We start from the raw sequence: 27,457 nt of genomic DNA, 5'->3' as shown, positions 1-27,457 counted from the left end.
AAACATGCCCGCACTGATCTGGGATTGAATCCCAACAGTGCCTTGCTCAGCTACAAGTGCCTGTCCTAACTCATTAACCATTAAGACCTGAGGCAGATTCTGCAAATGCCTTCTAAAATCAGTAGTTCCCACACTTTCAAGATTTTTTAAAAATGCTCAAAAATAACAGATGTACAAGCTGTGAGCTTGTATATCTGCTATTTTTGAATAGCCAACGCAAAAATCTAAAATGACAAGGATGCTGCTTACCCGGTTTTAATGGGTTATGACCTGAGGCCGATTCTACAAATGTCTTCTAAATCCTAACAGTTTTCTGAAAAAGGTATGTTTCTATAATATCAGTGGTTCTCAAACTTTTACATGTGAAGGACCCCCAAAATGATATGTATTTGGCCGTGGACCTCCCATCTCAAAATGTTTTATTCTAGGGACCCCAAGAAGCAAAGATTTGAGTAAAAAAGAATTCGCTTTAAAAGAAATATGAGAATATAAGATTTTCACAGATTTTCACGATTTTTCTAAAATAGCAGATCTACAAGCTCATAGATGAGCTTGTATATCTGCTATTTTTGAATAGCCAAAGAAATCTTAAGTGACACAGATGTTTTCCTGGTTTTAATGGGTTAACTCACCAAATGTGTGTACAATCCAAACTATTTTGTCAATTGTCAATTCTAAATGTTTGCTTTTCTTTCTCAAAGTGGTGTCCTTGAGGGGGTTCCAAGGGGTCCAAGTGAATATAGCATCAAAATCAGTTTAACCACTTAGGCTACCCATAAAAATAGCTGAGCTTGTAGATCTGCTATTTTCAAAAAATATTATGTAAAAAATCGTGAATAATTCAAAAACAACTTTCATAATTTTGCCAACTTTTAACAACTCAAACCTCCTCTTTTCATATGGGGTGTCTGCGGCCAAAAACATATAAATTCCTTGACAATTTTGAGAACCACTGCTCCAGTCTTCCCGACTTCACTTTATGTTTTTGTTTGCCATTACGTCACCTGACCTCTCAGCGACCTCACTTAGCCATATCGCCAGCACATGCTTCTGTTCACCTACGCAGTAAATGCACTCAGTCTAGCGTTACCAATCATGTTTTATTTGCCATCGAGTCACTTCAAATAAACCCATTATCTGCTACCGGCACACGGTGTACAGAAAATGTCTGGAACCATTTACGTTTGCCAGAATGTCCACACAACAGATTTAAAAAAGGAAAAAGGAAAAAAGGAAAAAGGTTCAGCTCAGTGGAATGCTCTGCAAGTTTGCGGTAAAAGCTAGGTACTTGCAAAGTTATCCGTGGCATGCCAGTTGAGAGGCAAGAGTGGGATAGGACACTGGTTCTCAAAGTGGGGTACATGGACCCCCGGGGGTCCTTGAGGGTGTTTCAGGAAGTCCCCAGAAAAATTAGGAAAAGTACAACCACTTCAACCCTGTTTTATACCGCAGCTATTCGAAAATAGCAGATCTGCTATTTTCAAAACAATTTGAAAAATCTGGAACGGTTCTGAATATTTTGAACACAACTCTTCTCTTATGGGGGCCCACGGCACACACTATTTTCAGATGGGGGTCCAGGGCTAAAGGGGTTCTTGACATGAAAATGTTTGAGAATGACTGGGATAAGAAACCCAAATTGCACTCCCACAGCAGCAAACACCGGCCAAGGGCCAATGAATCCCACATACTCAATTTGACCTCAAATGACATTAAATCCTATTCAAAACACCCCTCAATTAAAGCAGAAACTGACAAGTGAAGTCTCACTCTAAGCTAAAGCACCAGCACCAAAATACCGGCAATACCAATTTTCATTCCGGAAAACGTTAGCAGGGGCATGCCACATACCAACGGAGATCACCTAATGCTTAATTCATACTTTGTTGCATGTCGAAAATAGTGGATCTACCAGCTCACAACGCGTCATGATGCGATGCCTTGTGATCTTGTACAGTGGCTATTTTCAGCGCGTTAACACTGACAACACCGACAACAACAGAGTGTATAAATCAGGCTTCAGAAGTCGGGAGGGCAGCGGGTGCGAAAGTGGCCAGCCAGGTTTCTCCTCCATGTATAGTGTCATGTTACTGCAGAGCAGCACCTAAGGTGTTATAGATACAGACACCGTAGACCTGTAATTTGCCTGGCTGTCAGACTGCACCGCAGTCAATTACAGTGTTCAGCCGGGATTATGCTCTCCAGCTCATCTCAAAAGAGAAGCTCAGCAACGTACTACCTCGCAGACGATGAAACGGTATACATGAATACCAACACAAATCTGCTTGTCTGTCTAAGCCAATTTTTTACCAAGGGAGGATGAGATAATGTAATTAATTATCCGTCCTTTGTCCTGCTACTGAGAAGACAACGTTCACAGAGTGGATATCAAAAATATATAAAGGTTTATTCACACGCATATGGAAATATTATACATTACACACACACACACACTATATCCCATAGTACATCATTTTAAACTTGATTGGAAACCTGCAGCCTTCACACCAAACCAAGAAACCCCTGTGGATGACATTACAGAATGTCATCTGCCGTGGTTGCTACAGTAGCTAGGGGTTTGTCTTCGGGGGGGAACATTCCGCCGTTGGCTCAGAAGAAATAAACCGTCCTCATGTCTGCATGGCTGTGTTTGTGTTGTCAGCCAGTCAGAATAGCTTGTGGTCCCTTGACTGAGTGTCTCTGCTTGCCCTGCAGCCCCAAAGAAAGAACACACAAGAAAATATCCGAGGACGCGTTAACAGCTCCGTTGACCTTTGTGAGGTGGGGTGTGGGGGTGTCTCCCAGGCCAGTGGACAAAATAAGGGCTGGGGTCTGAGAGGCTGGACTAGGCAGGGAGTGAAGAGCACCTACTTCAAACAAGGCTGCTATTTCATTTGTGATCAACAGTGGTAAATCAACTCTGTCACTCTGGCCACTGGGCAATGAAAGCCCCATTCATGGCCCGAGCAGGAGAGGAAAGCGGCGGTTGAGGCTCCTTGCTGGGGTGGGCTACGCTGTGAGCATGGCCCACTTCTCCAAACAGAAGCGGAAAACACAGTTCCAGTCCACAGCCAACCGAGCAGTAGGCCTGTCACGATTATTACATAATCGCAATTATTTGAGATAACTGCAATTATTTTTGGGCGGTGAAACCGCCCCTATATGTGAATATTTGCACACCAAATCCTGCGCTGTGATTGGCCAATCACAGTCTATTCAGGACTGTGATTGGCTAGGGAAACATGACACATGTGCATAGCCCTATAAATAGGACTATGCACTTAAAAAAAACATTTTTTTTTTTTTTAAGTGAATCACACATTGTGGGTGGAAAGGGTATTAAAAAAAACACATTATTCTTTTAAGTCAGCTTCCATCAGTAATATCTCGGCATCCCTCTTTCTTTCTCTCCAATCAATTGCTAGCAAGACACCGCCCACTTCACACTGGGTGTGATTTTTTACATAATCGTCATAATCATCATAATCATTTCCATGTAAAGAATGTTCATATATTAACAAAAAAAAATCTATAATGGTGAAAATAGCAGATTCAACAAGTTCAACAAATCTCTTTGAACTTGTAAATTACATAATCGTGACAGCCCTACCCAGCAGAGAATTGGGTATACGTGAGAACTGGGGTATACGTGATGACTTCTCTTCAAGGGTGTGTGTGTGTGGTATGAGAGTAAAACTAATGAGCACTTTGGGTAGAAAAAGTACTCTAGGAATGTGTCTGAATGTGTCATCTTCAGAGGAAATGAGTAATGAGTAAACCCCGTTAAAATGGCACCTAGCAAGAATTCCTGGTCACCCTCTCTCCACTACCACTAAAACCCAACCCGGAATATGTTTAGACCAAATATCTCAAGATATTTTAAAGCTACTTATTATTATTTTTACACTGTGGTATTGCTCCTTTTACATCCAATCCAATTTGACATTTTACAAGTCGAAAAACGTTCCAAAAATCTCTACACCAAACCTCTTTGCCGAAAATTCGGCTAATATGCCACAGAATATGGAGACTAGGGTTCAAGTGGTTAATGTAACCTACACCCTCCTGTATGCACATATTAGATAAGAGACAGTTCTGCAGAGGAGAACTTAAACCAATACACAATGCATGGAACTTTCAGACAGCTATAGTAGTCCTAGCCTGGAAACCGGTCGAATCTGCCAGAGCGAGGCTACAGTAGTCCTTGAAGACACAGGTCAACCACAAGAGACTATCCAAGTTCCAAGTGAATCATTCGGCGTATGGAATCACTAGACGGGGTGAAACCGTTTTTCAGTTTTAAACCACTGCTTGGATGTGTTCCATACAGTCAGGGAATTGGTGTTGGCTCGTCGTGCAGTGACAGCCCAGCAACAGATGCAACATATTTTCTATTATACAGACTAATTCATGGTGGAGCATTTATGGAAATGTCTTTTACTTTGTGAATATAGTTGCTGTCGGGTGGAAACTTGTCCTAAACCGTTACTTTTAAGGAAATGGTAACAACAATGGTTCCTACAGATCCAGTGCAGTCACAAACTCTTGTGAGTGAACTTTTCATTGATTCAATATTTGTAAAACCTACAGACTTAACCCCTTTCAACCTGCTGTCCCTATTTTGGGTCATTATATGCAAAATATGAATATGGAGAGATACAAGGTTTTTATGTCCGACAGCGACTATTGGGTACTGTATTTTTTATGTCAAAACCCAAATGTCCATAGTTTGTGCATATATTCCAAAGTCCCTCTCTTAGTGGTCCCACGTAGCCCTAGTTACAGGCCTATGCATCCCCCAACAGTTTGAGAAATAGCAACCATGACATGCCTGCACCACAACGAATATTGGGCAGATGGCAGCCATTACAGTCCAATGATTCTTCCACTCCGATATGGAGATCACACACCAGGCTGTATAAAATACGACCGGCAGCTTATTAACACGATTACTCAGTCATTTTCAATGAGAGCCTAAATGATTCAGCGTTTGAATAATATTACAAAGCAGAGGGGATTCTCTTTGCTCCAAAGAAAAAGGATAAATAGAAATCGAAAAAGTCATCCCTGTCGACTCAAGTCAAAGCCTCTACGTTTCAGGGATTCTAAAGAAAGGAACGGGATCTATAAAACAGAGGCACGTTGTGAAAAACGACCGCATGTATCCGTCAAGTACAAGCTGTACTGCAAGAGGAATACAGAAGGACAACAGACAAATGAAAGATCAAAATATCTGCTGCTTAAAAGAAAAGAAAAGAAAAACATGCAACAGTGGCTGTTTATATTCATGTAAACCCTATTTAACAGTCTGCGACTCTGCCCAGTGCCCTCACACCTTTTTTGCTTTCTTTCTCTCCACTTCTGCTGTAGGCTTTTCTTAAATTAGCGCAGATAATGCCCCAGCTCCCAACCAAAAAAAGTTAACAAATGAATAAAATGAAATAAAAATCTGCCTGTCTAAGTGCTTCCATAGCACTTCCCTCTGATGGCCGTACTGCAATTGAGAACACTGAGACAAGGATTGGGAGATTTGGGTCTTTTCACCAGTTGGTTCCTGAAATTGGGTAGGATTTGGACACCTTTAAAAAAGGACCATAACGGTGGCCTGGCACGTTTAGCCCATTGACTATGATGACTCATGGTAAACTTGACACTACCGCCGAACATTTTCCAAAGCATACCATTGGTTTGTTTGAGTTTCTAGAGAGCCTTTGGATTCTGTTCATTTCAGTACGGTATGGAAATCTACTTGCAGAGACTTGAAACTTGCCTGAGATTGGTAATCCAACCCATTAAATATAATTGTGGTGGTTCTTATTATTACTTTTAATCGAAGTTATGTTATCATTGCACTTAAACTAATTTTATAATGCGGATTGATTTGATAACTATAGCCTGAAATAATCCCTGGAGAAAATATATTTTCAACCATCCATGACTTATTAAGCACACAATAATGTTTAGCGAACATTAACTCAATTATTCAGGCAAGTTCGGTAGTGTCTTAATGACTTAATGAGGAGAAAAAGTTAACAAAAGACTAAATCTAAAAATAAAGCCATCAAAAGGAAAATCTATTGCCCAAGCAATAACGGTCCTTTTAACCACTTAAACCCCAGCATCCCTATTCTGGGCATGTCACAACACGTGAACATTGGGCAAAAATGGTGACCATTCAGCAAAAACAATGCAGAGTTGTGAGCTTGTAGATCTGCTATTTTTGGCGAAGGGATTTGGTGTTGGGGAAAAAAGGAGGGGGCCATGGATGCCAGGATAGAGCCCTACATATAAAAAGTATATAGGATGGTTAAATCCTCAAACTCATTCTTCCATCCCATCCAACACCTTACAGAAGTGGGGTAATGGTGGGAATATAAAGTTGTCCAATCATTACACCCGTTTACCCCTTATTACAGACTAAGAAAATGGGGAGGAAGAGGTAGGAAAAAAGTGATAATGTTGATACGGGAGACAGAGGGATGATGCTCTGGTAGAAATGATTTAAGTTCTTACTACTTCTCCCTCACAACAAGCACAAAAAAAACAGAACATTCTTTGTTTGCGAGGCACTGGCCAGCGGATGCGAGTGAGGCATTCTGTTGGAAGAAGTCAGAATATAATGCCTCCTCCCTCTTCCTGCTTAGGGTCTCAGAGGTGTTGAAAACTTCCCAAAGCACATTCCAGCTCCAAGACCGACACAAGGAATAACAGTTGAGCAAGGAAAAAGGAATTCAAGAGTGTGACTCCTGGGGTACAGAACTCTATCCTTGGAACAGAAATGCGTCACCCCCAAGTGATTTCAGCTCGTATATCTATGGCAACAGTAATGATTCAGCTAGTGGATGAAATCCTCCAAATTCCTTCAGATTTCTTTTGTCTTGAGCTTTTGGACGAGCACTCTAGTCCGCTGTACTTTTCTGAGAAATTGCCTTTTGGTCGTTTCTCAAACTTTATCGGCTCTATATTCATGGAACCACATCGTTCCGTATCTCCGCAGAACACAGGGTGTACTGGGAAACCCACACAACGTCCACCCTAGACAAAATAGGCCGTTCCTGTCAAATAAAGAGTTTGCTTTGCACAGTGCATGAAAAGTGGACTCTTTTTGGCGGGCCAATGCCACCTCTAACTTGTAAACAATATGGTGGGTATTTTTAGCAGATACTTGGCCTCAATTTGATGCTCTGAAGTCCTCTCGTCTATTTTAGGTCTGGGGCGGCATGAATAAGGAACGTTCACATGGCTGTCATAATAGGGCTAATGGGAGATATGGAGAGTGAGTGTGAGTCAAAGTGCACACGCCTGTATGTGCCTGTGAAGAAGAGAAAGCAGGCCTTGCAGAAACATTCTCAACGTTGAGCTACAAGCGGAAGACTGAGTCTAGACAAAACAAAGACTGTGCTAAAACGCATCAGCTGAAGAGAACTGCCAGAGCCTATTAGCAGCCATGCTGGAGCATCTCGCTGCTCAAACACAATGGGACACAACCTAGTTCTGCCCTGAACACAATAAAATCTACCTTGTTACAGTAAATAACACTTAACAGAAATAAATGGTCCCGTGTCATTCTGCTTCAGCTGTCCCCTTCTCAATGGCCCAAAGACGACCCCCCATCTCCATATTCAAACCTTTTAGGGCCAAGGGGGACAAGCCTACTGTAAACCTGAGGCAGTCACTACCTGAGACAGTCACTTCCACACAAACACAACAAGCCAAAACTCACACAAGTGGCCGCCGCCGGTGACAGAGCGCATATATGATCCTATACGACAGTGGTTCTCAGAGTGGGGTCCGGGGACCCCCAGGGGTCCTTGGGGGGGTACCCAGCAAAAGTAGTTAAAATAGTATCACAATCATACCAGCGCTTTAACCTTTTATACATTGGCTATTCAAAAATAGCAGATAGACAAGCTCATAGCGCGGCACTGAGGGCCGCGCTATGAGCTTGTAGATCTGCTATTTTTTTTTAAATCTTCGAATATGAATATTTTTAACATTTTTAACTCAAATCTTTGCTTCTGGGGGGGGGGGGGGGGGGGGGTCCCTGGAACAAAACAATTGCAGATGGGGTGGTCCGCGGCGGCATGACAAAGTTTGAGAACCACTGCTATACGAGCATTGAACACACCTGCTGGGGCTGAGCCTTGGCGTCAATACGTCTGCCATGCAGCAAAATGACACGACAACGAATCTGTGTTGATAAACCGACATCCTCGTTGGCCTCGACAGCTGACATTGGTTGACGATATCGTCTCTGTCGGGGTGGAAACCTCATATGTCCAAAACTGTTACTGTTACTTTTCAGGATCCAAATTCAAAAATAGCTAAAGTAGCAGATCGGCAAGCTTCGCGCCGCGTTTTGAGGTTGCAGATCTGCTACTTTTGATGCTTTGGTTAAAATAGGAGATAAGAGGTTTCTGCCCGACAGCAACGATATCCTTGAATCCGATAACTGTGGGAAGTTAAATACAGCAGCTACTAGCCTAAGTTTCTCCTCCATGTTGATACCAGCTGATGCCGACATGGTGCATTGTGGGTGCAGGGCTCAAATTTGATCGGGCATCGCAATCAGTCATTGGACTACATGGGAAAACATCCATCGTTTTCAACATGGCAAATGCAATCTTTGAAAATATTACTTCACATTGGATAGTAAATAGAGTACAGTATATTGAAATTCCCAAATGGTCCAACACAAACAATATGTTATTGTTTAAGAGGCTGCAGATGTTTGTTTTGTTTAACCCAATTAAGACCTGAGGCCGATTCTACAAATGTCTTCTAAATCCTAACAGTTTTCTGAAACACTGTTGCTATAATATCAGTGGTTCTCAAACTTTTTCATGTCAAGGACCCTGTATTTGGCCACGGACCCCCCATCTCAAAATATTTTGTTCCAGGGACCCCCAGAAGCAAAGATTGGAGTAAAAAATGTTCGCTATATATTCAAAGATTTGCACAAATGTAGATTTTTTTTTTATTGCAGATTTACAAGCTTACGTGCGGCAAGTGCGGCACAGGGTGCCACGCTATGAGCTTGTACATCTGCTATTTTTGAATAGCCTAAGTATAAAATAACGGTTAAAGTGGTTAAAATCTAAAATGACAGATGCTCTCCCAGTCTTAATGGGTTAACTGTCAAGGCTTTCGTACCCCCCTCCGCATATTTTGTTAACATGTTTTGCAGTTAATGTCACAACAACTACATTTTACATTGCGCAGCTGTAACCGAAAGTGTAAAAGGTAATGGAACATAATGGAGACATATACCATGTGCAGTGGAATTTACAGTGCGAACGTGAATAGCTCCATTCATTAAACACACCTAAGAGTTTTTCGTCTCTGTCGGGTGGAAACCTCACATGTCCAAAAACTGTTACTTTTCAGGATTCAAATTCAAAAGTAGCAAAAGTAGCAGATCTACAAGCTCAAAGTGCGGCGCGATCTGCTACTTTTGATGCTTTTGTGTGACGCTGTAGCATGATAAAGTAGGGCGTTCATTTACGAAAAAACACAAACCGTTAGAACATTGGTTCTCAAAGTGGGGTCCGGGGACCCCCAGGGGTCCTTGAGGGAGTTCCAGGGGGTCCCCAGCTAAATGATAGATTAGGCACCAAATGGACCCTTATGGGTCTGTAACTCTGAGAGTATACAAATGGAACCAAATGGACCCTAACGGGTCCATTTGGTTCCATTTGTACACTCTCAGAGTTAAATTGACATAGATTTTACAATAGAAATTGCGGTCCAAGTGATAGAAATGCAACTAAACTGGGGGTCCTCTAAATTAAAATGGTTGAGAATCACTGCTAGAGCCGTAAAAAATCTTCCCTTATGGGGGTCCCTGGCATATCTTTTGAAATGGGGGTCCGCGGGCTAATAAGTGTCAATTTGGGGGTCCTTGACATGAAAAAGTTTGAGAACCACTGCGTTAGAATATGGAAATAAGAGGTTTCTGCCCGACAGCAACAACAGATTTGCCGAGTATGGAACAAAGCAGAAAGGACCACATAAATTGGCATATTACATAACCATGCAAAGTGTCAAGTGTGGAGGGAACGAAAAGGCTGTTTGTGGAAAAAGGTGGATGCTCAGCCTGCAGGAAGAACCTTCCTCCCACACGGCCTTGTGGTCCTTGATTAATGTTGTTCCTGCTCATCACTGTATGCGTAGGCTGCTGTCCTGACAACTAGATAGGCCTAATCAGACATGCGACGCGGAGAATGGCCCTCATGTTCACCGTTTCGGAACAGCCTTAAGCCATTAAGACCGGGCGGGAACGCATCTGTGTCATTTTAAGATTTCTTCGGATATTCAAAAAATAGCAGATATACAAGCTCATAGCGCAGCACCGAGTGCCGTGCTATGAGCTGGTAGATCTGTGTGGGTTTTTTTTATCGTGAAAATCGGTCCAAATCTTTGAATATATATATTTTTAAAGCGAACATTTGTAACTCAAATCTTTGCTTCTGGGGTCCCTGGAACTACATATTTTGATATGGGGTCGGCGGCCAAATACATATCATTTTGGGTGGTCCTTGACATGAAAAAGTTTGAGCACCACTGATATTCAGCAACATACGTTTTTTCAGAAACCAGTTAGGATTTAGAAGACGTTTGTAGATGTGTTCCCGGATTGAATGGGTTAAAGGGTAAGTCTGGCAGTTTTAGAGACCTATATATATATATATATACATACTGTACCTGTAGTACTTGGACCCACAGAGAATATTACTTCCAGAGTCAGCAGTCAGTAGAAATGGTGAGCTCCTGTTTATAGCATCTTGCTGGCTTCATTTCAAAAAGGGTTACGTCAAAACTATCTCCAAAAAAGCCATTTGTAGGCTCCAGAAGGGGGGGGGGGTGGAGAAGTTGCCAAGTACATCAATTAAAATGGGCTGCAATTTCATGACAAGTTCTGGTATCACGCACAATTTCACTATTCAGGAAATCACTGAAATATTGTTCTTTACCAAAGCACTGACTACGTGGGTGGCATAATCTAGTTTTCCATTCAGTCAGGTGTAAACGGTAGCAAATGGAGCCAGGTAGCCACTGGTTGGGAGGGAGAATAGTGGCATGCTGCTGCTTTCTTGGCTGTGAAGGTAAAGACAGCGGTTGGTCACCATAACACTTTCACAAGCTGGCTTCTTTTCCTTTCTTTTTTTACCTATCCTGTTTGGAATGCTTAATAGCAGCAAGAGGCTAGAAACAGGAGTGTGACGTTTATACTGACCGCCGACTCTGGAAGTAATATATCGTTGCTGTCGAGCAGAAACCTCTTATCTCCATATTTTAACTTTTTGTGTTTTTTTCGTAAACTCATGTTGTACTTGATTCTGACACTACAGCGTCACACAAAAGTATCAAAAGTAGCAGGTCTGCAAGCTCGAAGCATTCAGGACTTTCTAATAAAAAGGATTTTGATGGCTTTGCCTCTTGCCAAACCTGAATGCCAAGGGGAAAAAAAGCTGTCTCATACTGAACTTAATACTTGTGACTCATGCATTTCATTTCAATGTAACACACCCACCATTCGAAATATTTGAAACCTGCTCTTGCAAATGTTAAGCAAATAATGGTAGCTTTAAAAAAAAGAAGAAAAAAGTTCTCTGCTGACAATATAAAAATAACTATACAGACTGGATCCGCTATATTTATCTCAGCAAGGCCAGAAGGCCATGAACGGAGATTATATTTTTGCCCCCGTCTGTGTGTTCTCAGCTAATCTCGAAAACCACAGGACTGATCAGCGCCAGACTTCGCGTGCACAAAAGGAAGTACCAAGGAAGGGAAGGAAGTACCTCCACCCAAAATCTTTCTAATTGGACTCATGGTGGCACTATACCAGCTTGCTTTATGTCCTCTTAACTCATTCACTGCCACTGACGTAAAAAACGTAATTTGTCCCGTTTACCAATCCTGCCACTGACGTAAAAAACGTAATTTTTTTTTTTTCAAAAAAAATAATTTTTGCACTCTGAATATGCACTCAGTAAAGTGTACACTCCATACAACCTGAAAATACTTGGAATGTCACATTCTTTACAAATCCTTCTGTGTTTAATGTGTGTTTTATCGTTTTTGACATCAAGATGGATGGTCTTTTTACTCTCTAAGTTTGTTACTTGTCATATAAGTCAAGTGTTTCCCATACAGTGGGTCAGGACCCATTTTGGGATTGCGGACCGATTTTTATAGGCTGCGCGTAAATATCCCTTTTTTTGTTTTTCTAAAAAAATTCCTGAATAAATACAAATCGAATAAATTCCACAAATTAAGAAGTAGTGAAAAGTAGTAGTAGTGAAAATAGCCGATCTACAAGCTCACAACGTCTCGCGATGGTTGTGAGCTTGTAGATCTGCTATTTTCACTAGTTGGGGTCTCGAGTAGAGACATCATCAAATGTCTCTTTTGGTCTCGAGCTACAAAGTTTGGGAACCTGATGTTATAACTTCATCTAACTCATCTCAGGTCATCATTCATTACCTGTGAACAGTTTGGTGATGGCCTTGTTCTGGCGCCGTGCGGAGCAGATCAGCAGCAGCCAGGGGGGCAGGAACTCGTGGTGTGCGGCCAGGAGCTCAGCGATGGTCCTGGGGGAGCCGGGCGGGGAGGATCTCTGCTCCCCACCCTGACCCTCCACTGGCTGGCAGCCCTCATCCACCGAGTCCACCAAAAGAAAGAGGGACTGCTGGGGAGGCTTGACGCTCAACAGGGGCAGGAGGACGCATCTGTGTGGGACAGGGTAAAAAAAGAAAGTGAGATGGGGTGGGACAGAGACAAAAGGACAGCAGATTAGAGCAGAATTTCAAATCCACACCCATCATGTACTTGTCACGGCACAGAATGCGTTTCTCTGAAATAAACAAGTTGCCAACAAGTGTGTTTGTTATGACAGCAGCAGCGGTGCTGCTGAAATAAGATGGGTACAGTGAGGAACTGGGCAATTTTATTGATGGGCACTAAATCTGATCAGTCTATCGGTCTCAGTTGACACTAAGGAAAAGGCATTTCAATACTCCCCATCCAGTAGGGGTGTCACAATTCTCCAAATCCATGATTAAATTTGACTTTTGATTTTAAAGTCACAATTCAATACGTTTTTCGATTACGTTTTAAATCACACTGTAAACACAAAAAAAGAGAGAGAGAATTATTTTTAACCCTGGTGACTTTGTGCAGGTCAGGAAGCTCAAGCTGTTCTGCCATGTAGTGACTGTTATTTTAACTGAAGTGTGCACTCTTCACATCAAAGGGCAGGTGCCATTCAAGTGCTTCAGAGCAATTTGGGGTCACAGATTAGATCCGATTCTTGCTCATTCTGATTGATTTTTGTGACACCCCGTCCCCTAGAACCAGCCAGTGCCAAATGACATCATGTAGGCCCAATGTGGAAGACTGTAAGAACGGAAACATCCTGTGCAGATATCTTCATCTACACTTCATTATGCTGTAGTGTTTAATGGTTCATCTAAGCCAGGGGTCCTCAACAGGCGGACCGCGGGACACCTCTCTGTGGACCCTGGGAAAATTATAATAAAAAATAATTATTTTTTTTATTTTTTTTTACCCTAAAACCGAAATAAAGTAACAAAAACGGGGGAAAATTACCCGAATCCGCCAGACCCTAGCCTTATTCAAAAACTTATTTGTGGACCTTCAAGATTTGTTGTTGAGGACCCCTGATCTAAGCCATTTGTTTGTTGTGAGAACGTGATGTCAGAAGAAAGAAAAAAATATACAATAATAATAATTTGCTAAATTATTTCCAAACGCATCTCTCTGCTTCATTAAATCGACATCTATTTTGAAAACGGTCTCAAAATTCTCAATGAAAGTCGTTTTCACATAGCCAAAGTGCAGGCATTATAATGGAAATTTTGAAATCTATCTCGTGTTAAAACGGGCACTGATCTTGTATAGCGGCAGTTTTGGTGTTCTAAAACCTTTGGCAAACTTCCTAGTCATTTGTCCGGCATGTATCGGGGGAATAAAATTTGCGCTGTAGTGAAAACACTAGAAATCAAAGTACCAGGATAGCGTGATGACATTGACAAAGAGAAAGAGAGAGAGAGCGTGAGTGAGAGAGCGTTCTTACTGGTCTTACTGATCCGTTTATAGGGAGAAGGTGGGCGAGAGAGAGAGAGGCAGAACTGCCAACTCCACCTGTTAACCCCCACGTGATGAATGATTGAGAGAGAGAGGGAAAAGAACCGTTTGCTTCTCCTCTGTTCTTTCAATGGATTAAAGTTACAAGCCTGTCTGCTGGTGACACGAAGTTAGTCTGCCTGCACATGGAAGTCTCGCATGCTTACTGTCATCTCTCACGCGAGTAAGTATTATGCCTTTACAAATGAGACTATAATGAAAACGGTCGCATACCGTGCATTACTAGCACTTTTACTGCCAATGAGGGCACGTCTCTCCCATTTCCATTCCAGCAAGTTCTGCCAGTTTTTTTTACATACTGGCACCGTACTGGCAATGTACTGAAAACACAGTAATAAAGTAAATGCTGCTCAATGTCATTCCCCAACTCACTCTCTGCACTTGTCTCTGTCTTCCACCATCGCTGTCAAATAAAGACTTAAACTAGCAATAAGTGATGCAAGTGGGGTACAATGGTTCCGTTTTTGTTTTGTTTTTACGCTGGGGTTGTAATGGCAATAATTTCAATTCACTTTCATCCCTGCTTAAGAGTGTAAATGCAGGACGTGATCAGACTGTCAGCAAGAACAGTTTGTCGACAACTAAACGGAGAAGTATATCATAGTAGGGTTGCAGTGCACGAAACCCATCATTACAAAGACAAATGCACACTTGAGAGTTCAGTGGTGCAAAAACCATAGGCACTGGTCAACAGAGACGTGGAAAAAAGCGAGATGGACAGATGAATCATCCTTGACCATACATGCACACAAACACGCACACATAACACAGTATGCATATAACATGGTGTATATCACACTACCACATCAATTCTCAGCTGAGCTCATAAACCCAGGGTTTAAATGCCACATTAACCTTTTAAACAACACAGAACCACATGCCGTAAGAAAAAAGGCGAGGAGTCCGTTTGCTCCAGTGCTAATGTGTGGTGCAATTTCATGCACAAATGCCACTACAGTAAGATAGCTTACAACTGCATTTTTTTTTGGGGGTGGTATGTTTGTGCTGGCGAGATCCCAGTCCTAGCGTAACTGCCACCAACAATTACAACAACATTCAAAAGGCTTTCTCTGTTACTATTATTATCCATTCCCAGAACCGGTATAACTGCTTTTAGTTCAGGCCTGACCCTGTTGTTCCCATGTCAAGACATAAAAGAACCTTTGTATATTGCAATGAGTAAATAAATCAATGCTAATGCTAGTTAATTTCTAACTTCCTGTTCTGGAATTGTTCACTATCCTCACGTCAGTCTTTGTACACATTTCACATTCTCATATAACACATATTTATGCAGGGCGGACTAGAGATAGCCTTGCCATTACTATACATTGCATTTAATAATGTTCCTAAATTAAATGGGCACCATTTCCACAATAATTATTAGCCAAATGTCAGCTTATGCATTGCAAAAGTGAATATGGCGTGGATGCCATGCCTTCATCTGTATAGAATATTTTATATCGTCTCTTGTCGGGTGGAAACCTCATACGTCCAAAACAGTTACTATTCAGGATTCAAATTCAAAAACAGCAAAAGTAGCAGATCGACAAGCTCAAAAGGCGTCGCTTCGGACCGCGTTTCGAGCTTGTGGATCTGCTACTTTTGACGCTTTTGTGTGACACTGTAGTATGATCAAGTAGCAGGGCGTTACTTTACGAAAATAAGTTAGAATATGGAGATAAGAGGTTTCTGCCCGACAGCACAGCAACGATACATACAAATGCAGCAGAGCCTGCAAAGTATACACAAAAATACAGTCTTGCAGTTTTCCATAAGATTGAACGCGTAGCACATTATACAACAACTGAGGGTAGGCGTCCCTAGGTGACCCAGCAGGTTTCTTATACTGCTCATTTTCATCTGCTCTGAGAAAAGATGAGGGTGGCGGAGACACTGGTGAACCGGTAGCTCTTCTATTATCACACTGCTCTCACTGAGAAACACATCTAATCACACTCTGATTCACTCTGTGTCTCTGATGGATGTAGTGTGTGCATGGATCCTGCACTGCCGTTTGGGAAAGTACAATGTATCCATGCAAGGATGCACGCGTGCCTGTGTGTGTGTGTGTGTGTGTGTGTGTGTGTGTGTGTGTGTGTGTGTGTGTGTGTGTGTGTGTGTGTGTGTGTGTGTGTGTGTGTGTGTGTGTGTGTGTGTGTGGTCAATGAAACATTGGGCATTCCTGCTATGTACCGGTACTGTAGCTACCTTGATAGTGAAGAAAACTACGTTTATTTTTTCTTCTTTTTTATCCCGTTAAAACCAGGAAAACACCAGTGTCATTTTAGATTTTTGCATTGGCTATTAAAGAATTGCAGATATACAAGCTTGCAACTTGATAACGTTCAGATAATGTTTCGATGCATGATGATGGATCCTTGTCATGTGAATTAACCTGACTCAACTGAAGTGATCATGTTCTACACTTGACCCAGCACCCACTGTTGATGTGCGTATCCATATAGTTAATCCTTCACTATGAGGACCAAGCAGAAAGCTATTATCTTCTCATAAATCAGCTGCCTTCTCTACAAGAATCAAGCCAAGGACAAATCATGGCAAGTAGCAATAAAACTGAATGGAGAACATTCACACAGACAACCCAGTTTTGATAGCAAGACTAACTTACATCATTCCTGAACCAAATAAACGAAATAACTAGTAAATTAGACAAACTGTGGTTTTGAAACTCTGTAACCGACTCCTTGGGTGCCCTCTCAACAAACATATGCCCCGAGGTGATGAATGTGATCATCATTTAAGACGAGAAACGTGCATTGGCCAAGTTTTACAAGGAAACGTGAAACGCGTCTAATGCCATCGCCATCTGTCATGCCAAGTTGGGTTGTGTCGTGTGCTTGTGGCCACTGCAGCCTCCAATCACAGCCCTCACCGCTACGCGATGTGCTGCAAAGGAGACTTTCGCCCTGAAACATAGTGAAGATGTCAAGGCCGGTGACGCAAAGGGGAGTGGGGGCACTGAGCTGGGAACTCTGCCACTGCCTTACAAATGTACACAACTCATTTTATGGATTGGGCGCTCAGCCCGACATCCCTTTCCTTCCCTTCCTCCCTCCCAACCAACCACACACCAAACACGTGCACACAAACACACACACACACACACACACACACACACACACACACACACACACACACGTATACAGTATACCCACTCAATGGAGGAGAACAAGCAGTACACAGTGGCTATGGGATGTCAAACACATCCAGCTTTCACACAACTCTATCAGCTAACAGAAGAAGAGGCGCTGAGCAGCAGTGAGCAGGGCTTTGTAAACTCCAGACAGAGAAATACCGATAAAACAGTCAATCTTGTCTGGTAGGGAGAAAAATGAATGGAGACTCTTTATTAGGTAAAAGGGAATCAATTTGTGTAAGGGAAACAATGCATGCCAGTCTCTATATTTATGAGAGAAGTCAAATTTGAAGAAAGCCTGCGCTGTATAGTTTCCATCAGTTAGGAGAGCTCAGCAACACGGTAAGCCTCATCGAAACAGCTGACTCACGGGAAGCGTGTGTAGGGTGAGAGTGCAGAAGGTGGGGAGAAGACAACCATCTCACCTCACTCCAATTATCTAATTCAACAAGCAATGAGCACTGACGAGTAAAGTCAGAGGGCACTCTCTTTCTTGAGAAAGGAGGGCACAGGCATAGACCAACACGGGAACTACAAATTGCACACCCACTTTTGAGACAGCGCCGCTACTCGAGGTCCGTGAGAACTATGAACTGCAGCTGCCAATGCATTCCCTATGAGAGGATATGAGAGTTAGCCTACTTTTAAAATATTCCTACATTAACTGGAGACGATATTGATTTAAATAAAAATATGTTTCCAAATGTATGGAGTGTCTTTGTCAACATATCTTCTTGTTTTCTTAATAGTTGATGTGTTTCACATTGTCGCATTTCAGTGACATCACTGTCTTTATGAGCGCCGACCAGTGGCGTACGGGTGTAGAGGCAGGACAGGCGGTCGCCTGCCCAACTAAGATCTCGCCTCCCCTAGAAACCCCAAACAACCCGAAAATGCGTGCTTAATGTCCTCAAAGTCACGCATCCAACAAGCTTTGAACCGAACAGATTGGACCTTCTGTTCCAGAGATAATGACCAAAACATATTGAAAACTGCCACTTTCGCCGGTTTTCTGGGTATTGAAAACCTCAAGGGATGCGTCCGTGACGTATATACCATGCGACCACTTAAACGTAAGATTTCAGAAGCTAGAACTTTTGACACACAGCGGCGCTGTCTCAAAAGTGGGCATGAATTTGTAGTCTCTCTCTCTCTCTCTCTCTCATATTTCCTCCTCAATCTCTCAATCGAATTCACCCACTTAATTCCTGATTGGGTTGAATGCGGGGTTACCGTTTCAAAAAATCAACAATATTGTTCGTGAAACATCCATGTTCAATCCCCATATAATTAGCTATGTGTGTCCATGTCCATCACCAACCATGTCCTCCTCCTGCGCACTGTCCTTTAGCAAGACACTGAAACACCCCAGCAAATCACCTATAAAAGCGCCAACATAGCATGGCTTAACTTACAAAACAACTATCATTTAAAACGGTGTACTGTATATGTCATTTTGGAAATCAAACCCTTCATTGTAGAGGCTCTACTCTTGTGTTGCATACAAAATGGGGATGTGCTGATCCAGCTCATTGTGAGTCAAGCTTTCTATGAATCAAGGAGTGGATAAAGACGGGTTGCTCACATAGAGGCAAAACTGTATTTTATATAGCCTAAGTCCTTGACAGACGTATTTACATGATCTTGTCTACATAGCCATTCATTAGACAGATAATACTCTTGAGCACAAGTTGAGGAACGGCAGGGTGGTTAAGAGTGACAACAACAGAAAGGGCCTACAAGCAATCCTCACAACAGCCACAATGACTGCCCTGCGAAACTGTCATTGAGTGAGGGATACTGAACCTGATCCAACACATGACATGTACTTTAAAAAGGGTCTGGACGAGTACACCTGCTTTAATGCCCAAAATATAAAAACATTTAGGCTGAACGTCTGCAGATGCAACTTCGTTCCTTAACAGATACAATTCAAAGAAACCCATAACTTGAACAAACACCAAATTGACCATACTCCGAGGTCTGAAATATGCAACACAGCGACACAACACCACCATTAAAGAAAAAAATTAAATTATACCTCATGATCCTTGCACTGCCACAACCGTTCTACCCACAGGCCCCTGCAAGCAGGAAACCATTTCAGAGACATTTTCAGATAAACCACCAGAGTTTATCAAGATCTCTCCTGGCATGACGCTATTTGGCCTATGTTTCATATCTCCAAGATGTTTTTCTTTTCTACACACCCTGAAGCTGTAAAGAATACGGCACTGGTTGACTGGGTTTGGTCAATCTGTGTGCTTTATGAAGTTATTTTTATTTCTTAAAACTTACACTGGAAAATCAAAAGTCCCTCCCTGACCTAGAACAATACCAACAAACTGTTGAAATAAAAAGTAATAAAAAGTGTTAAAGGCCATAGTGTAAATGTGGTTAAATTTCTGTCCGAATACCCTGGATCACTGAACCCCCAAACTTCTTTCCTAGACCAGACGAGGTGTGCATTCCTGGGTATTCAATCCTGACAGAGGAATCTGAAATTTCACCCCTTTCCACTCCCTCCTTTCTTTTGCCTCTGGGACATCTACTCTCCTCTACCCCACATATAAAGCATATATTCATCAATTCAACACACATCCACTGCACACACCAACATACACACATACACACCCACATGCTTGCTTACAGTATGTACACACATAACTGTACTACTCCCACACATGCACATCCACACGCTTTCCCTGGATTTTTAACACAGTTGGGGAAAATATCCAGGCAACCTATGCCAGGCAGCAGAAGCATGATGTGCCGACTCCCCTCCCCCGCCATCACAGTGGAAACACAGGCAGCAGTGATGTGTGGTGGTCTCGCCTGGCACATGGCAGGATGCACAGTCTCCAGGGAACCTTGATCAACCTCCCACCCCTAGACCTCTGCCAGAGCATTCAGTTCATCCAGACTTATAGATCCAATGCTAATCCCGATTTTATAGAGTCCTGATGACCTAATTGACCACTGATTACTGATATTTATAACCGATATTTTGTATTAAAAAAAAAAAAAAAAAATTGAAAAACCTAGATTTTATTAAAGCTTCTATTTGAGACATTTCGTTTATAAGCAAACAAATAAAAATAAACAAATACATTTTTGATAGATACAAAAAATGAGTATATTAAACTTCAATATATGAAAAGAACATTTAACTTTAATACAATGAAAAAGCAAGCAAGTTTATAAAATACTCACAAACTGAACTTTTATTTAACCACTTATGCCCTATTACAAATCTTTCAAAAATATGTATTAGCTCACCTGTCTTTTTTAGTTTTTTGGGGGGGAAAACATCGTGACACATCAGCTGCACAAGTCAAATAACTGCCCGATATATTTCTTGGCCAAACCGTTATGGGTCAGCCTGACAGGCTCTAGTTCTATCCTCCACACACATGCATGTATGGCATGCATGCAGAGTGGAGAGAGTCGACTGGCTTCTGATTGAAATAATGGCAATTGCATATTATACCTAAGCATGCACACCCACCCACACACACAGACAAATGCACAAAGTGGAGAGGGGCAAATTGACCTCAGATTGCTGAGTCACCATCGCCTGCCCAAATGGAGATGATGCGGCACCGTGGGATGATTTCTCTGTCTCTAATCTTCAGCATGCTTTCCACAGCCATACACCACATGAAAGGATCAATGCTGCTTAGGCTACTTTTTTTATTAGTGTCCCTTCAGCCCACTCCACACGATTGCTCTGTGTGCAACAGTCAGATCTCCCCTCTCCTACGATCACACCAGCGAAGACATTAAATTAGAAAGAAATTACTTTGAATCCGAGGTATAAAAAAATTAATTAAAAAAAAAATCACACAAAAGGCCTACATTTTTACTCAACTTTTATGAACGCCATATTTGACAGTTTCTATAAATGTCTATTTTTTGCTTGCTTAGCACTTGAAAGAGTAAAATGCAACTGTCCAAAGTTAACAACTTGTACCAACTCAATGTCACTCCTTACAGCCAAGCAAAAATGAAAGCTTTTGAACAACTTTCATTCATGCAGAGTTCATCCACTGTACTGTACCAAATATATATTTTCTTAATGTCTCTATTAATGTTAGCTGCTAACATTGGTTTGGAACTAGTAATAACCAGTACTAATAATAATAACCAGTATTATTTTGTAAGTAGTATTACTTGAAATCATGTATTTTTCAGCCTTGTAGGAAAAACATCAGATCTTGTTCACAAATCCAAGCCATGGACCACAGTCATTCATCATTTCTGAAATGTGTGCCCTTTATTACCACACAGAAAAACTTGCCTGGCTGCAAGTCAAACTCCTGTGCATGCTCAGTGGAGGAATGCCCCACAACAGAGGCCAAAAAAGGCAACTTGCCCATTCAGCAAAAAAAAAGAAAAGAGAAAAAAACATTGCCTTTAGACTGACCCACATGACTGGGTTAATTCCACCTGTTTGATGTGTGCTCTTTTGTCCTAAGGGGGTTTCAAAAAAAGAGGTATGAGGGAGAGGAGGCGACCGCCTAGTTCAGTATATAGCAAGGCCAAATTCATTCACATTGAGGGAAACGCAGTCAAAACATGCTGAATGGCCTTCAATTTACAGTAAGGGCATTGTGATATGGAGGGGAAACAGTTTGTGTGTTGTGTTCACAGATCTGTTCAATATCAACAGGTGCTGGACAAGATTTGCAGAATAAGGTTATGAGGACTCACGACGAAAGATGGAGGTCCTTTTCCGTTTGTTTACATTATCAGAATGATCACGTAAGGGATCAGAATGATCACATAAGGGTTCAGCATTTTACTCGAGGACACTTTGACAAGAGACATTGCTGCATGCAGGGATTGAAAACGGGACGATTCTGGTGCAGGACAGTCACTCTAGCAACATCCTGTAATGACCAGGTTGTAAGGGTGAGACGTAAACCCACGTACCAGTCTTTTAATGTATTAGCACACCACTGGTGATTAACATCACCAAACAGAGCTGTTTGTCTTTGACCAGGCTATAGAATTTGGCAAGCCCTCCCCCACAGTCCCATACTGGCTCTGTGTTTTTTAAATCACAGCAGAGAGGGTCAAAAACTGCCCCAAAAGAGTCATGTTCAACAAGATCCTCAACTAAAATGAATGTCATATAAGTTTTATTTTTATTGAAAGAATTATGGGCACGAGTAAATTCACCCAAAATGAATTACACATACCCTCAACCCCACACTACCCGTGATTTTTTATCACAGATAATAAATTAGAGGGGATCATAATTTTGGAGCAATAATAAACTTTTACATCCTCCCTTTGCTGTGGAGTTTTTTTTCTCTCTCTCTCTCTCTCGCTTTCTATGTGCCACTGCCAGACAGAGACAGGAGTCTTGGCTACAGTTCCTTACACGTTCAGCCTTTCTGAAATGCGATAGCATCTAAAGCGGCTGGGAAGGCCTGTGAAATTATTTGTGTACCACTGTGCCCTGTGACGCTTTTACACCTGAGATGGCGATAAGGTATTCTCTAAAGTGCATATTTACCCCACAAACAAAACAGACTTCCGTGATAAGACCTGTGTGTGTCTCTCGTCTGTCTGTTTTGCACAGGACAGGGCCCTTCAGCAAGAAGGGAATATTTGTTTCACAGGCCAGATTTAGGAACTGGGTCCGTCTGCGAGAGGCCTCTCTAAACATGCAACCGACATGGTGCAGAGCTGGACTAAAACTCTGCCTTACACCGGCTGGATTCAATCTCCGGTCAAATCTCTTCGATAACCAGCCTTCTATCTGCTTAGGTCAAACCGAAGTCGAGCACCGTTTCAAGCCAAATTATAAGTAATATCATGATTACTGCGAGCAGATGAGCAGAACGGTGCTCAGTGAACTTTGAGCTTCCTTGGGAATAAGTGTGAAAAAAAAAAGTGTGGGTTGAATCAATGACTTTGTTGACCATTTAAAAAATGATTTACCTTGCTGAACGTTTGACCTATTTTCCCCCTGCCGTGTGTGATGTTGAGTTAGCGGTAAGCGTCAGCAGATGGCCAGACAAGAGCATGTGTGTATGTTCAGCTCTGCATTCCAGCCGGTGCTGCAGGGACTGCCCGACCTATTCTGTGTCGACAAGTTGTGCCCCCCCCACCCCCTCAAACCCACCCACCCCACACAACACACGTGCACAGTTTAAAAGGCAGCTCCTTTTAAAAGCCTCTGCTTACAATAACAGTCCGTCTTGATCGTGTTACATGCCCGGACAGGACCCTGTAAGGCCGTCACCATACTGTACTGTACTTCAGTTTCACATGTCCCACTCCATCTTTTCTAGTGTGCAGTCACTCCAGGCATGCAGTCTGTCAGGCAGGCAGTCAGAGTCCAGCGCACTTCCCTGTGGGCCGTGGGCCACCTGAGCTTGGGTGCAACTTAAAAATATCTGAACTTTTTCTGTCAAGCCGGCTCCAGGCAGAAACGAAACACCACACACACACACACACACACACAGCATGCCACACCATGGGGGCAAAACCAACAAAAACATGACTTCAAATGAGCATTGAGGCTGCTGCTGCGGAGGTGGGGCCAAATGCTAGTGTGTGTGTGTGTAGTAAAAAGAGGGGGAGGGGTACATGAGGGTCAGGAGGTGGAGAGGAAAGACAGGGAGGAGGAGGGGGAGTGGTTGCATTTACATTCAGGCACACTTTAAATTCCCTACATCACCAACATTAGCAGCAAACCAATGGCAAGGGTTACGGCTCCTGCCTAACACAGTGCCCCAGACAACAGATGTTGGTTAACATCCTAGGCCCCCTCCTTTTTCCATCTACACCAAATTTCGAGGGCCAAAAATAGCTGATCTACAAGCTCACAACGTGAGCAATGTGAAGCATTGTGAGCTAGTAGATCTGTTGTTTTCGCTGAATATTCACCCCCAGAATGGGGACACTAGTGTTCATGTGGTTAAGGATTATCATCAGTCAAAGCCACAGAAGGCATAAACAAGCTTTCCTGTTCCTCAAGAATGTTCAGGCGCTGTATGCCAAAGAAGTGCTAGGTAATGCAAATATGGCCACAGGAAGGCATGTTTTGCCTACACCTACCTCTTGAAAGCCTCTGTGGGGTTTCTCTCACACTCTCCAGGCTGCAGGGAACACTGCACAGCGGGATCGCGAACCTTCTCCTCGTACCCCGGCACCAGCCCTCCGCGACAGATCTGTGCCACCAAGCCCCGGATGAAGCCCCCCACGCACAGCGTGTCCGAGTCCTCTGCCCGGCAGAAATGGAAGGACAGGCCCTGCTGGTGAAGGCCCCGGTGGGCAGCCTGGGCATGGGCACTCTGGTTGGGCCACAGCAACTCCGTGCACAGGGCCGTTTTACCACTACCGGGCCCCCCCACCAGCAACACCCCCCAGGCTGTGGCCGCACCTGTACCTGCCTTGGCGGAGGTCGAGGTGGGGCCCGAAGGGTTGGATCCGCCACCGGGGACGCAGGGGGGCTGCTTGCTGGGAGTAGTGCCGGCAACCCCACTCAGGCCATTGGTCTTCTCCTGAAGGCAATGCTGGATCTTGTGGAAGACCCACTCCCTGCAGTAAAAGCGCTTCCCCTGCAGCAAACTGGTTTGGGCCATTTTGATCTTTGTTGTTGCTGCTGTCCCAGCTAGTCCTCCTCATAGGGCACCCCTCAATCTGCCCCTGACGTTTGCAAGTCCAACAAAACGCCAGCTGTGAAGTCGAACATCCATTTTTCCGGGGCTTCCAAGCGCGCCACTCAAAAACAAGCGAAAGGTCAGTTTAGCTGTCCTTGTTTCGTTTTGATGTTAAGATGCCTCAGTGCAACGTAAGGCTTGCACCAAGAGACAGTGAGACAAAGATTCCTACAAGGAAAAGCAAAAGCAGCTGAGCCACAGTGCTTGCAGAATATCTAGGTCAAAATAATAAAAAAAAGAAAGAAATCAAAATTGAGGCTTAAACCATAAATTTTCCACCAACTTTTTCCACAGCTCTCTCATTGGCTGAACCGACTGCTCCTTGTTATTATGAGTGTGTGTGTTTAGCATGGCGTTGGGCATGGCAGGGCACCCCGGCTCTCTGAGTGCATCCGCTGCAAAACTTCAAACCACCACTTGATACAATTAGCCGTGCGACTTGCTGCTGATGTTTCCGTGGATGCATTTCCGATGCTAAATGGGGCGATTGGAGCCCATTTCCATTACATTAACACCACGGAAGAGTCTGCAGCACCGTCAGTGTCTCCAATAACACCGCCAGCCTGTCTCTCTCTCTCTCCCTGGAAAATAGAGAGAAACATAAAAAGGTCAGATTAGGATAACAACAACAAAAAATCTGATGCAACACAGTCGTCTATAATAATGCACCCATTATTCGCCGACTAATAGTATTGATAATCTCACTGGAATACAGCAGTTTATATCGTGCAACCAAAGTCTTAAACCTCATCTATACTTAGTTGCATGCTGGTGTTGCCTGCTGTAAATAGCAGATATACAAGCTCAACACGTGTCACGTGTGCTTGTAGATCTGCTATTTACTGAGCACAACACCGGCACGCAACTAAGTATAAATGAGGCTTTAGTTAGTAGATGCTCTTCCAGTTTCTCTAGTAAGTCTTCCCACCCCCCCCTCCTATGTGGCTTTAAATTGCAAACAGTCTACATCCGTCCTCAGTCCTGAACAGACTGGAGATGAGGAGGACCCTCTTCTCCAAGTCTTTAAATGAGAGGAGAGGACCCTCTTCCCAGTCTTTAAATGAGGACCCCCTCTTCTCCAGTCTTTAAATGAGAGGACCCCGTCTTCTCCAGTCTTTAAAAGAGAGGACCCCCTCTTCTCCAGTCTTTAAATGAGAGGACCCCCTCTTCACCAGTTTTTAAATGAAAGAACACTCTTCTCCAGTCCTTCGCCTACGTGCTCATGTGTCTGTACTAAAGCAGCATTGAGCAAAATGCAGGCAATATGCCTCCACGAGTCGTCTTTGTGCCAAAAAAAACAAATAAACCCTGGCTGCTGCCACCACGTTGAATACATTGTATTGTAACATCATTTGTTATGTTTCACCTTCCTATGCGAGCGCTGCCCACCTACCGACCGACACTGTAGCCACACAGGCTCAAATCTCTGCCTTCGACAAAAATGAAAATACAAGACATTGACACTAAAAGCCATATGGGTGTTTGTTAAGGACCTGTTGTTAACGCTAAAGCGACAGATAAATAAACACGGCGACCATGGGGTGCATAGCAGTACGGACGGGTCTTTTTTGTATAATAGCCCCCCAACAAACCCTCACCCATTTCAGACGGGAGAGAATTCACACCTTCGGGTGTTTAGACGCGAGACAATCCGTTAATAGCAACGCCGAAAACCAAAAAAATCTACCTATAAATAGTATACACTGGATGAGGTCGTTCATGCTGTTGCAGCTCGTGATGACACTATTCCACAAACTTCAATCGCGGCAGTGTTTCTCTCTTATTTTCCATACAGTTTCAAATGTCTCTCCAGCAGCTCCCACGGCTTTCTTTCCCCCCCCTCACCTCTCTTAACGATTATTCCCGTTTGTGCTTCGCTGCCGAGTCGCTGCATCCGTGGCTCTCAAACAGTTGGAAAAGAAAAAGAAAACCTTTGTATGAAACAAACCATGCGATCATTATATCCATAAGCCGAAATCTCTACATTTAAGGCAGCATCCACAACAAGCCTTCTTCTCTTCTCTTTGTAATTCTCTTGTTTCGTTCCCCCGGCTCCTCCTGCCATCAGACACACTACAGATCCAAACTGAACCCGTCTCTCCGCCTCCAAACAGTCAAAAAAAGGTAGAGTACAGACCAGCGTTGCCAGAGTTTGTGAGAGAAAAAAGCAGCCAGGGCTAGGAAAACAAGCCCAAAAGAAGCAACTTAGGCCAGTACGAGCACTTTAAACATGTATACATTGAACATAGCAGATCTACAAGCTCACAACGCGTCACATAAAAAAAAAAAACTTGAAATAAAATGTGGAATATTTGGAAGATTTTTGAAACATTTCCTAAAAACACAAATCTGGTACGGGACTCCCTGGCACAAAACATTTTCAGATGGGTATCAGGGACAAATACATATTAATTTGGGGGTTCATGATGACATGAAAATATTTTAG

At 43.0% G+C, this 27,457-nt stretch overlaps 1 protein-coding gene across 3 annotated transcripts in view; it reads right to left on the bottom strand.

The window, feature by feature from the left end:
- The window catches only part of ankrd50 (ankyrin repeat domain 50), a 39,541-nt gene extending 12,449 nt beyond the window's left edge, over positions 1-27,092 (bottom strand). The window contains exons 1-3 of one of the 3 annotated variants that reach the window (XM_080415282.1): positions 26,857-27,092; positions 24,407-25,592; positions 12,490-12,734 (exon numbers count right to left, since the gene is read on the bottom strand). In XM_080415282.1, coding sequence (XP_080271408.1) covers positions 12,490-12,734; positions 24,407-24,933 — 772 coding nt within the window. In that variant the 5' untranslated portion in view covers positions 24,934-25,592; positions 26,857-27,092. Of the gene's footprint in view, positions 1-12,489; positions 12,735-24,406; positions 25,593-26,609; positions 26,707-26,856 lie in introns of those variants that run through there. The other 2 variants (XM_080415283.1, XM_080415284.1) reach the window with 2 other exon arrangements.
- Between the last annotated feature and the right edge of the window lie 365 nt (positions 27,093-27,457).

This window comes from Gymnoscopelus braueri (genome assembly GCF_963280865.1).
Source record: "Gymnoscopelus braueri genome assembly, chromosome: 20".
Taxonomy (NCBI): Eukaryota; Metazoa; Chordata; class Actinopteri; order Myctophiformes; family Myctophidae; genus Gymnoscopelus; species Gymnoscopelus braueri.
This window is presented reverse-complemented; position numbering and strand designations above follow the sequence as displayed.